The following is a 14,122-nucleotide window of genomic DNA, read 5'->3' on the forward strand; positions in this document are numbered from 1 at the left end:
GCTATGACTCTGTAGTTATTCAGCTATGACTCTGTAGTTATTCAGCTATGACTCTCTAGTTATTCAGCTATGACTCTCTAGTTATTCAGCTATGACTCTGTAGTTATTCAGCTATGACTCTGTAGTTATTCAGCTATGACTCTGTAGTTATTCAGCTATGACTCTGTAGTTATTCAGCTATGACTCTCTAGTTATTCAGCTATCGCCTTGGGAACCCATGCCTTTTTTTTGTTTCAAAAGAAAAAGAAACTGGGGTAACGTTGCAGGAACTGTAGCCTAGGAGTGGGAGTGAACCTTGTATTTTCCTAACCAATCAGAGTGCAGAGGGGCGTCGCTCCAAATTTGGTGACGTCAGTGTTCTGTGCACTGGCTGTCAGGCCGGGGAAGGGAGGGGAAGGGAGGGGAGGGGAGGGGAGGAGGGGAGATTGGTGAAGCAATAGGGAGCCGGCGTTGGATTCCAGCGCTAGCTTTGGATTCGCCCCTCTAGGCCACGGAAAGCCTGCGTTCCTCCAGCCTAATTCAGCTATGACTCTCTACCTATTCAGCTATGACTCTCTACCTGTTCAGCTATGACTATACCTTTTCAGCTATGACTCTACCTATTCAGCTATGACTCTCTACCTATTCATCTATGACTCTCTACCTATTCAGCTATGACTCTCTACCTATTCAGCTATTACTCTACCTATTCAGCTATGACTCTACCTATTCAGCTATGACTCTACCTATTCAGCTATGACTCTCTACCTATTCAGCTATGACTCTCTACCTATTCATCTATGACTCTCTACCTATTCACCTATGACTCTCTACCTATTCATCTATGACTCTACCTATTCAGCTATGACTCTCTACCTATTCATTTATGACTCTACCTATTCAGCTATGACTCTCTACCTATTCATCTATGACTCTACCTATTCAGCTATGACTCTCTACCGGTTCACCTATGACTCTACCTATTCAGCTATGACTCTACCTATTCAGCTATGACTCTCTACCTATTCATCTATGACTCTCTACCTATTCAGCTATGACTCTACGTATTCAGCTATGACTCTACGTATTCAGCTATGACTCTACCTATTCATCTATGACTCTCTAACTATTCATCTATGACTCTCTACCTATTCATCTATGACTCTACCTATTCAGCTATGACTCTCTACCTATTCATCTATGACTCTCTACCTATTCATCTATGACTCTACCTATTCATCTAAGACTCTACGTATTCAGCTATGACTCTCTACCTATTCATCTATGACTCTCTACCTATTCAGCTATGACTCTCTACCTATTCAGCTATGACTCTCTACCTATTCATCTATGACTCTCTACCTATTCATCTATGACTCTACCTATTCAGCTATGACTCTCTACCTATTCAGCTATGACTCTCTACCTATTCAGCTATGACTCTCTACCTATTCATCTATGACTCTCTACCTATTCATCTATGACTCTCTACCTATTCAGCTATGACTCTACCTGTTCATCTATGACTCTCTACCTGTTCATCTATGACTCTACCTATTCATCTATGACTCTCTACCTGTTCAGCTATGACTCTCTACCTGTTCATCTATGACTCTCTACCTATTCATCTATGACTCTACCTATTCAGCTATGACTCTCTACCTGTTCATCTATGACTCTACCTATTCATCTATGACTCTCTACCTATTCAGCTATGACTCTCTACCTGTTCATCTATGACTCTCTACCTATTCATCTATGACTCTCTACCTATTCATCTATGACTCTCTACCTATTCAGCTATGACTCTCTACCTATTCATCTATGACTCTCTACCTATTCATCTATGACTCTCTACCTATTCATCTATGACTCTCTACCTATTCAGCTATGACTCTCTACCTGTTCATCTATGACTCTCTACCTATTCAGCTATGACTCTCTACCTATTCAGCTATGACTCTCTACCTATTCATCTATGACTCTCTACCTATTCAGCTATGACTCTCTACCTATTCATCTATGACTCTCTACCTTTTCATCTATGACTCTCTACCTATTCAGCTATGACTCTCTACCTATTCAGCTATGACTCTACCTATTCAGCTATGACTCTACCTATTCAGCTATGACTCTACCTATTCAGCTATGACTCTCTACCTATTCATCTATGACTCTCTACCTATTCAGCTATGACTCTCTACCTATTCAGCTATGACTCTCTACCTATTCAGCTATGACTCTCTACCTATTCATCTATGACTCTCTACCTATTCATCTATGACTCTCTACCTATTCAGCTATGACTCTACCTATTCATCTATGACTCTCTACCTATTCATCTATGACTCTCTACCTATTCAGCTATGACTCTCTACCTATTCATCTATGACTCTCTACCTATTCAGCTATGACTCTCTACCTATTCAGCTATGACTCTACCTATTCATCTATGACTCTACCTATTCATCTATGACTCTCTACCTATTCAGCTATGACTCTCTACCTATTCAGCTATGACTCTCTACCTATTCAGCTATGACTCTCTACCTATTCATCTATGACTCTCTACATATTCATCTATGACTCTCTACCTATTCATCTATGACTCTCTACCTATTCATCTATGACTCTCTACCTATTCATCTATGACTCTACCTATTCATCTATGACTCTCTACCTATTCATCTATGACTCTCTACCTATTCATCTATGACTCTCTACCTATTCATCTATGACTCTCTACCTATTCATCTATGACTCTACCTATTCATCTATGACTCTACCTATTCATCTATGACTCTCTACCTATTCATCTATGACTCTCTACCTATTCATCTATGACTCTCTACCTATTCATCTATGACTCTCTACATATTCATCTATGACTCTACCTATTCATCTATGACTCTACCTATTCATCTATGACTCTCTACCTATTCATCTATGACTCTCTACCTATTCATCTATGACTCTCTACCTATTCATCTATGACTCTCTACCTATTCATCTATGACTCTCTACCTATTCATCTATGACTCTACCTATTCATCTATGACTCTACCTATTCATCTATGACTCTCTACCTATTCATCTATGACTCTCTACCTATTCATCTATGACTCTCTACATATTCAGCTATGACTCTACCTATTCATCTATGACTCTCTACCTATTCATCTATGACTCTCTACCTATTCAGCTATGACTCTCTACCTATTCAGCTATGACTCTACCTATTCATCTATGACTCTACCTATTCATCTATGACTCTACCTATTCATCTATGACTCTCTACCTATTCATCTATGACTCTCTACCTATTCATCTATGACTCTACCTATTCATCTATGACTCTCTACATATTCAGCTATGACTCTACCTATTCATCTATGACTCTCTACCTATTCAGCTATGACTCTCTACCTATTCAGCTATGACTCTACCTATTCATCTATGACTCTCTACCTATTCATCTATGACTCTCTACCTATTCATCTATGACTCTCTACCTATTCAGCTATGACTCTCTACCTATTCAGCTATGACTCTACCTATTCATCTATGACTCTCTACCTATTCAGCTATGACTCTCTACCTATTCAGCTATGACTCTACCTATTCATCTATGACTCTCTACCTATTCATCTATGACTCTCTACCTATTCAGCTATGACTCTCTACCTATTCATCTATGACTCTCTACCTATTCATCTATGACTCTCTACATATTCAGCTATGACTCTCTACCTATTCATCTATGACTCTCTACCTATTCAGCTATGACTCTCTACCTATTCAGCTATGACTCTCTACCTATTCATCTATGACTCTACCTATTCATCTATGACTCTACCTATTCATCTATGACTCTCTACCTATTCATCTATGACTCTCTACCTATTCATCTATGACTCTACCTATTCATCTATGACTCTCTACATATTCAGCTATGACTCTACCTATTCATCTATGACTCTCTACCTATTCAGCTATGACTCTCTACCTATTCAGCTATGACTCTACCTATTCATCTATGACTCTACCTATTCATCTATGACTCTCTACCTATTCATCTATGACTCTCTACCTATTCATCTATGACTCTCTACCTATTCAGCTATGACTCTACCTATTCATCTATGACTCTCTACCTATTCATCTATGACTCTCTACCTATTCATCTATGACTCTCTACCTATTCAGCTATGACTCTACCTATTCATCTATGACTCTCTACCTATTCAGCTATGACTCTCTACCTATTCATCTATGACTCTCTACCTATTCAGCTATGACTCTCTACCTATTCAGCTATGACTCTCTACCTATTCATCTATGACTCTCTACCTATTCATCTATGACTCTCTACCTATTCATCTATGACTCTCTACCTATTCATCTATGACTCTCTACCTATTCATCTATGACTCTCTACCTATTCAGCTATGACTCTCTACCTATTCATCTATGACTCTCTACCTATTCATCTATGACTCTCTACCTATTCAGCTATGACTCTACCTATTCATCTATGACTCTCTACCTATTCAGCTATGACTCTCTACCTATTCATCTATGACTCTCTACCTATTCAGCTATGACTCTCTACCTATTCAGCTATGACTCTCTACCTATTCATCTATGACTCTCTACCTATTCATCTATGACTCTCTACCTATTCAGCTATGACTCTACCTATTCATCTATGACTCTACCTATTCATCTATGACTCTCTACCTATTCATCTATGACTCTCTACCTATTCATCTATGACTCTCTACCTATTCAGCTATGACTCTCTACCTATTCATCTATGACTCTCTACCTATTCAGCTATGACTCTCTACCTATTCAGCTATGACTCTCTACCTATTCAGCTATGACTCTCTACCTATTCATCTATGACTCTCTACCTATTCAGCTATGACTCTCTACCTATTCAGCTATGACTCTCTACCTATTCAGCTATGACTCTACCTATTCATCTATGACTCTACCTATTCATCTATGACTCTCTACCTATTCAGCTATGACTCTCTACCTATTCAGCTATGACTCTCTACCTATTCAGCTATGACTCTCTACCTATTCATCTATGACTCTCTACATATTCATCTATGACTCTCTACCTATTCATCTATGACTCTCTACCTATTCATCTATGACTCTCTACCTATTCATCTATGACTCTACCTATTCATCTATGACTCTCTACCTATTCATCTATGACTCTCTACCTATTCATCTATGACTCTCTACCTATTCATCTATGACTCTACCTATTCATCTATGACTCTACCTATTCATCTATGACTCTCTACCTATTCATCTATGACTCTCTACCTATTCATCTATGACTCTCTACCTATTCATCTATGACTCTCTACCTATTCATCTATGACTCTACCTATTCATCTATGACTCTACCTATTCATCTATGACTCTCTACCTATTCATCTATGACTCTCTACCTATTCATCTATGACTCTCTACATATTCAGCTATGACTCTACCTATTCATCTATGACTCTCTACCTATTCATCTATGACTCTCTACCTATTCAGCTATGACTCTCTACCTATTCAGCTATGACTCTACCTATTCATCTATGACTCTACCTATTCATCTATGACTCTACCTATTCATCTATGACTCTCTACCTATTCATCTATGACTCTCTACCTATTCATCTATGACTCTACCTATTCATCTATGACTCTCTACATATTCAGCTATGACTCTACCTATTCATCTATGACTCTCTACCTATTCAGCTATGACTCTCTACCTATTCAGCTATGACTCTACCTATTCATCTATGACTCTCTACCTATTCATCTATGACTCTCTACCTATTCATCTATGACTCTCTACCTATTCAGCTATGACTCTCTACCTATTCAGCTATGACTCTACCTATTCATCTATGACTCTCTACCTATTCAGCTATGACTCTCTACCTATTCAGCTATGACTCTACCTATTCATCTATGACTCTCTACCTATTCATCTATGACTCTCTACCTATTCAGCTATGACTCTCTACCTATTCATCTATGACTCTCTACCTATTCATCTATGACTCTCTACATATTCAGCTATGACTCTCTACCTATTCATCTATGACTCTCTACCTATTCAGCTATGACTCTCTACCTATTCAGCTATGACTCTCTACCTATTCATCTATGACTCTACCTATTCATCTATGACTCTACCTATTCATCTATGACTCTCTACCTATTCATCTATGACTCTCTACCTATTCATCTATGACTCTACCTATTCATCTATGACTCTCTACATATTCAGCTATGACTCTACCTATTCATCTATGACTCTCTACCTATTCAGCTATGACTCTCTACCTATTCAGCTATGACTCTACCTATTCATCTATGACTCTACCTATTCATCTATGACTCTCTACCTATTCATCTATGACTCTCTACCTATTCATCTATGACTCTCTACCTATTCAGCTATGACTCTACCTATTCATCTATGACTCTCTACCTATTCATCTATGACTCTCTACCTATTCATCTATGACTCTCTACCTATTCAGCTATGACTCTACCTATTCATCTATGACTCTCTACCTATTCAGCTATGACTCTCTACCTATTCATCTATGACTCTCTACCTATTCAGCTATGACTCTCTACCTATTCAGCTATGACTCTCTACCTATTCATCTATGACTCTCTACCTATTCATCTATGACTCTCTACCTATTCATCTATGACTCTCTACCTATTCATCTATGACTCTCTACCTATTCATCTATGACTCTCTACCTATTCATCTATGACTCTCTACCTATTCATCTATGACTCTCTACCTATTCAGCTATGACTCTACCTATTCATCTATGACTCTCTACCTATTCAGCTATGACTCTACCTATTCATCTATGACTCTACCTATTCATCTATGACTCTCTACCTATTCAGCTATGACTCTCTACCTATTCATCTATGACTCTCTACATATTCAGCTATGACTCTACCTATTCATCTATGACTCTCTACCTATTCAGCTATGACTCTCTACCTATTCAGCTATGACTCTACCTATTCATCTATGACTCTCTACCTATTCATCTATGACTCTCTACCTATTCATCTATGACTCTCTACCTATTCAGCTATGACTCTCTACCTATTCAGCTATGACTCTACCTATTCATCTATGACTCTCTACCTATTCAGCTATGACTCTCTACCTATTCAGCTATGACTCTACCTATTCATCTATGACTCTCTACCTATTCATCTATGACTCTCTACCTATTCAGCTATGACTCTCTACCTATTCATCTATGACTCTCTACCTATTCATCTATGACTCTCTACATATTCAGCTATGACTCTCTACCTATTCATCTATGACTCTCTACCTATTCAGCTATGACTCTCTACCTATTCAGCTATGACTCTCTACCTATTCATCTATGACTCTACCTATTCATCTATGACTCTACCTATTCATCTATGACTCTCTACCTATTCATCTATGACTCTCTACCTATTCATCTATGACTCTACCTATTCATCTATGACTCTCTACATATTCAGCTATGACTCTACCTATTCATCTATGACTCTCTACCTATTCAGCTATGACTCTCTACCTATTCAGCTATGACTCTACCTATTCATCTATGACTCTACCTATTCATCTATGACTCTCTACCTATTCATCTATGACTCTCTACCTATTCATCTATGACTCTCTACCTATTCAGCTATGACTCTACCTATTCATCTATGACTCTCTACCTATTCATCTATGACTCTCTACCTATTCATCTATGACTCTCTACCTATTCAGCTATGACTCTACCTATTCATCTATGACTCTCTACCTATTCAGCTATGACTCTCTACCTATTCATCTATGACTCTCTACCTATTCAGCTATGACTCTCTACCTATTCAGCTATGACTCTCTACCTATTCATCTATGACTCTCTACCTATTCATCTATGACTCTCTACCTATTCATCTATGACTCTCTACCTATTCATCTATGACTCTCTACCTATTCATCTATGACTCTCTACCTATTCATCTATGACTCTCTACCTATTCATCTATGACTCTCTACCTATTCAGCTATGACTCTACCTATTCATCTATGACTCTCTACCTATTCAGCTATGACTCTACCTATTCATCTATGACTCTACCTATTCATCTATGACTCTCTACCTATTCAGCTATGACTCTCTACCTATTCATCTATGACTCTCTACCTATTCATCTATGACTCTCTACCTATTCATCTATGACTCTCTACCTATTCATCTATGACTCTCTACCTATTCAGCTATGACTCTCTACCTATTCATCTATGACTCTCTACCTATTCATCTATGACTCTCTACCTATTCATCTATGACTCTACCTATTCATCTATGACTCTCTACCTATTCATCTATGACTCTCTACCTATTCAGCTATGACTCTCTACCTATTCATCTATGACTCTCTACCTATTCATCTATGACTCTACCTATTCATCTATGACTCTCTACCTATTCATCTATGACTCTACCTATTCATCTATGACTCTCTACCTATTCATCTATGACTCTCTACCTATTCAGCTATGACTCTCTACCTATTCAGCTATGACTCTCTACCTATTCATCTATGACTCTCTACCTATTCATCTATGACTCTCTACCTATTCATCTATGACTCTCTACCTATTCAGCTATGACTCTCTACCTATTCATCTATGACTCTCTACCTATTCATCTATGACTCTCTACCTATTCATCTATGACTCTACCTATTCATCTATGACTCTCTACCTATTCATCTATGACTCTCTACCTATTCAGCTATGACTCTCTACCTATTCATCTATGACTCTCTACCTATTCATCTATGACTCTACCTATTCATCTATGACTCTCTACCTATTCATCTATGACTCTACCTATTCATCTATGACTCTCTACCTATTCATCTATGACTCTCTACCTATTCAGCTATGACTCTCTACCTATTCATCTATGACTCTCTACCTATTCATCTATGACTCTCTACCTATTCATCTATGACTCTCTACCTATTCATCTATGACTCTCTACCTATTCATCTATGACTCTACCTATTCAGCTATGACTCTCTACCTATTCATCTATGACTCTCTACCTATTCAGCTATGACTCTCTACCTATTCATCTATGACTCTCTACCTATTCATCTATGACTCTCTACCTATTCAGCTATGACTCTCTACCTATTCATCTATGACTCTCTACCTATTCAGCTATGACTCTCTACCTATTCATCTATGACTCTCTACCTATTCATCTGTGACTCTATCTATTCATCTATGGCGGCCCTAAGTGGTGGAGCCAGAGAAGGGCAGGAGGTCAATGGAACCAGAGAGGGGCAGGGAGGGGGGGGGAAGCGGCCCACCTTGAAGTGCTCCAGGTCGGGTCTCTCCTGGTTGACCACCTGGGCCAGTAGCTGGTCCTCCAGACCGTCCCGGGTCACAGTGAAGTTGATCAGGGTGGTCTGAGCCTGGATCTCCGGCTTGTAGTGAGGGTTGGCTAGTTTAGTGTGTAGGATGAGTCTGAAGGCCGGGTTAAAATAGCACTCTTTATCTCCCACCTTTATGTAGCTGTTAGGACACACAATGACATGAATAAAAGGTTAAAATAGCACTCTTTATCTCCCACCTTTATGTAGCTGTTAGGACACATAATGACATGAATAAAAGGTTAAAATAGCACTCTTTATCTCCCACCTTTATGTAGCTGTTAGGACACACAATGACATGAATAAAAGGTTAAAATAGCACTCTTTATCTCCCACCTTTATGTAGCTGTTAGGACACACAATGACATAAATAAAAGGTTAAAATAGCACTCTTTATCTCCCACCTTTATGTAGCAGTTAGGACACACAATGACATGAATAAAAGGTTAAAATAGCACCTCTATAGGACACACTGGAGTTCAAATATAGAGTTTTGTTCAAAGTTTTTTGAGTTTTGCAAAATGTATACATTTTTGGAATCTTCAGAGAATGCAGAATCCAAAAATATATGTTGGCATTTGCACTGTGTGTGTGTGTGTGTGTGTGTGTGTGTGTGTGTGTGTGTGTGTGTGTGTGTGTGTGTGTGTGTTTGTGTGTGTGTGTGTGTGTGTGTGTGTGTGTGTGTGTGTGTGTGTGTGTGTGTGTGTGAGAATTACCTGCCCTTCTTAATGGTGTGTCGTCCCAGCAGGGGGTCTATGACGGGGTCAAAGGTCTCCTCCAGGTTCTCAATGAGGACGGTGTCTCCTGAGACCACAGCCTGTTCTATGACGTCTACATACCTGTTAACATGTTAATAACATGTTAATATCATGTTAATATCATGTTAATAACATGTTAATAACATGTTAATATCATGTTAATATCATGTTAATAACGAGACCACAGCCTGTTCTATGACGTCTACATAAACCTCCTGCCACTAGGTTACTCAGATCATCCACCCAGAAACTCCTTTCAGTTCCCTCAACAAACCTCATTACCAAAGGTTCTCCGTGGCTGCACCTATACTCTGGAATAATCTCCCGTTTCACATTAAGTCCCACCATTGAGATTTTTAAATCAAAACTGAAGACCCACTTTTTTACTCTTGCTTTTAACGTAGATTGAGGTTCTCTGTCTGTTGTTTCTTTGTACCTGCCGTGTTTTCATTTGTTTTGTTCTGTTTTTGTTATTGTCTCTACTGCACTTTGTCTCTTTATGCCTTTTACTCTGCTTTGTAAATAGACTAAGGTCTATCTGTTCTTTGTTTGGAAAGCACTTTGGGTCAGCTGATGTTGTTTTCAAATGTGCTATACAAATAAACTTGACTTGACTTGACTTGACATACCTGTTAACATGTTAATAACATGTTAATATCATGTTAATAACATGTTAATAACGAGACCACAGCATTTTCTGACGTCTACATACCTGTTACATGTTAATAACGTGTTAATAACATGTTAATAACATATTAATAACATGTTAACACATTGACTGCCAGAATTATTTCAGATTTTTGGCATTTTATTGCCAGAGATTTTTCATTGAAAAAAAAAAAGTACTCAGGAGCCGAGATACAGACTTTTTAAGTTTTAAGTTAACAAGGAAGTGGATGGGAGTCTAGATCTTCGAAAAATCATATCTCCTTGGTCTTATGGTCAAATAAAAAATAAAAAATGTTAAAAAAAAAGAGTTAACTCGTTCTTGGCAATCAAGTGATGGACTCTAATCACTAGTAAAAACGAGTTAACTCGATCTAGGCAATCAATGTGTTAATATCATGTTAATAACATGTTAATAAAAAAGGAATAGAGTCTGCACACTGGTGAAGTTGCAAAAAGTTCTGCTTGTTTTTTTTATTGCTCATCAACGTTTGGGCATGTTCAGACCTTCATCATATATGTCCTGATGAAGGTCTGACCAGTGTACCGACTCTATTCCTTTTTTATTAACATGTTAACATGTTATTAACATGTTATTAACATGTTATCACCAGTGTGCAGACTCCATTCTTTTTTATTAACATGTTATTAATATGTTATTATCACCAGTGTGCAGACTCTAATCCTTTTTTTATTAACATGTTAACAACATGTTAATAACATGTTAATAACATGTTATTATCACCAGTGTGCAGACTCAAATCCTTTTTTTATTAACATGTTAATAACATGTTAATAACATGTTAATAACACGTTATTATCACCAGTGTGCAGACTCTAATCCTTTTTTTATTAACATGTTAACAACATGTTAATATCATGTTAATAACATGTTAATAACATGTTATTATCACCAGTGTGCAGACTCTATTAGTTTTTTTATGATACATTGTTTGTCTTGCACCTGGGCCACGGATGTGCGTGCACTACCTTTTTCATAATAACATGTTAATAACCTGAGACCACAGCATAATAATTATAATAACTACATTAAATATGACATCTACATAACTGTTAATAATAATAACAAAACTGTGAAAGATAATATATATATATAATAATAATAATAATAACAACATTAAACATGTATACATGTTTCTTAATGTGAATGAATATAAATGAGTGTGAGATGAAGGTTTTAGTCAGGTGGAAAATAATGTGGTACAGAATGCATTTTGAGGAAAAGTACTTCATGTGTTTTTTCTATATGATGATGATTATGTGCTGAATCCATTCCTGCTGTAAAAGTCACTGTTTACTCTTAAACATTAACATGACAACACAATTAACATGATTGAGTATCTGAGGCAGACGCTCGTTCATTTCCAACCTATCTTCATATAACTGGTGAAAGTCTCACCCTTTCTGCCCCAGACTGACCACCTTCAGGTTGCTGCCGTAACGACTCTTGATCCACTTGATGCCCTGAAGCTGAGGGTCAATGAGGAGGGGCCAGCGCTCACCTGGGTGGTCCACACACACACACACACACACACACACACACACACACACACACACACACACACACACACACACACACACACACACACACACACACACACACACACACACACACACACACACACACACACACACACACACACACACACACACACACACACGTATAAGGTATGTCACTGACAGTTAAGCAAGGGATAATGTATGGATAGGTGGTCATTATTGATAATTAAAGCCGGACAGGGTGATTATCCACCGACGCGGAACGGAGGTGGATAATCACCCTAGGGACGAGTTCGCCTCGGAAAACAAATGAAAGTATTCCATAAGGCAATCTGGGAACCCAAAGCCAACTGAAAATGAAAAACAGCGACCTCTGCTGTTTGTTCTATGTCTGTTGGCTCTGGGCGGAAGAAAACGTAACACCAGTGCGCAAGGAAACCGGGGTTTAGGTCTGCCTTCAGCTTTCACTTCCGGTGGGTGCCACTATGTTTTCATTCCCACTAACAATATTTCTACACGGAACACTAACACCACTTCTCCCAGAGAACATGGATCGTTTTGGTTATAAGCCCACTTGTTTCTATGATGAAAGAGCAAGTTAAAATGTGAATATCTTTCCGTGGTTTTGTCTGCTCCGCGGACGCTTTTGTTAAATTAGTTTGGGTTTGTTTCGAGGGGGAAAGATCGACGGACATGTGAATCCCGCCCACTACATTTGATTGGGTAAAGCGCGGCCTGCTTCCTGATCTGAATGCGCACACGTTATGACGAACCTCCCCGACAGATTCCAACGCAGTACAGAATCTGTTCTTGAGAGATTATCCATAAGGTAACCGGAAGACTCGCCCCAAAACACGCTCGCCCCCATTCTATATACCGCCGGATTTCCCTATAATACTGCAGGATTTGCTACGGGGCGATGTTGCGTTGTTGCGCCACGGTAAACAAGGACGTGTAGTGGATCAAATAGAATCACTTTTCGGTTATTGCATCGTCTATTTCTCACTTCAAATGTTTTCAAAAACATTCTTGAGAGCAACGTTTAGTTGTAAATGACATGGTGTGTTTGTTTACATGGCTGTCATGTTCGATTACAGCATAAAACCAAGCAGCGCAGGTATGAGCAGGTGCTCTGAGTCTTTGATTAGACAGGTTAATATGAGCAGGTGTTCTGAGTCTTTGATTAGACAGGTTGATATGAGCAGGTGTTCTGAGTCTCTGATTAGACAGGTTAATATGAGCAGGTGTTCTGAGTCTTTGATTAGACAGGTTAATATGAACAGGTGTTCTGAGTCTTTGATTAGACAGGTTGATATGAGCAGGTGTTCTGAGTCTCTGATTAGACAGGTTAATATGAGCAGGTGTTCTGAGTCTTTGATTAGACAGGTTGATATGAGCAGGTGTTCTGAGTCTCTGATTAGACAGGTTAATATGAGCAGGTGCTCTGAGTCTTTGATTAGACAGGTTAATATGAGCAGGTGCTCTGAGTCTTTGATTAGACAGGTTAATATGAGCAGGTGCTCTGAGTCTTTGATTAGCCAGGTTTGATATGAGCAGGTGTTCTGAGTCTTTGATTAGACAGGCTGATATGAACAGGTGTTCTGAGTCTTTGATTAGACAGGTTGATATGAGCAGGTGTTCTGAGTCTCTGATTAGACAGGTTAATATGAGCAGGTGCTCTGAGTCTTTGA

The 14,122-nt window shown here is 38.6% G+C and overlaps 1 protein-coding gene across 1 annotated transcript in view; it reads right to left on the bottom strand.

The window, feature by feature from the left end:
• The window catches only part of dnah9l (dynein, axonemal, heavy polypeptide 9 like), a gene marked incomplete at both ends in the record, with an annotated part of 232,995 nt that overhangs the window by 47,919 nt on the left and 170,954 nt on the right, over positions 1 to 14,122 (bottom strand). The window contains 3 exons of the mRNA XM_080438924.1: positions 9,424 to 9,628; positions 10,203 to 10,325; positions 12,331 to 12,433. Of these exons, the coding sequence (XP_080295050.1) occupies positions 9,424 to 9,628; positions 10,203 to 10,325; positions 12,331 to 12,433 (431 nt within the window). The remainder of the gene's footprint in view (positions 1 to 9,423; positions 9,629 to 10,202; positions 10,326 to 12,330; positions 12,434 to 14,122) is intronic.

The sequence above is a fragment of the Gymnoscopelus braueri genome, assembly GCF_963280865.1.
Source record: "Gymnoscopelus braueri genome assembly, chromosome: 10".
Taxonomy (NCBI): Eukaryota; Metazoa; Chordata; class Actinopteri; order Myctophiformes; family Myctophidae; genus Gymnoscopelus; species Gymnoscopelus braueri.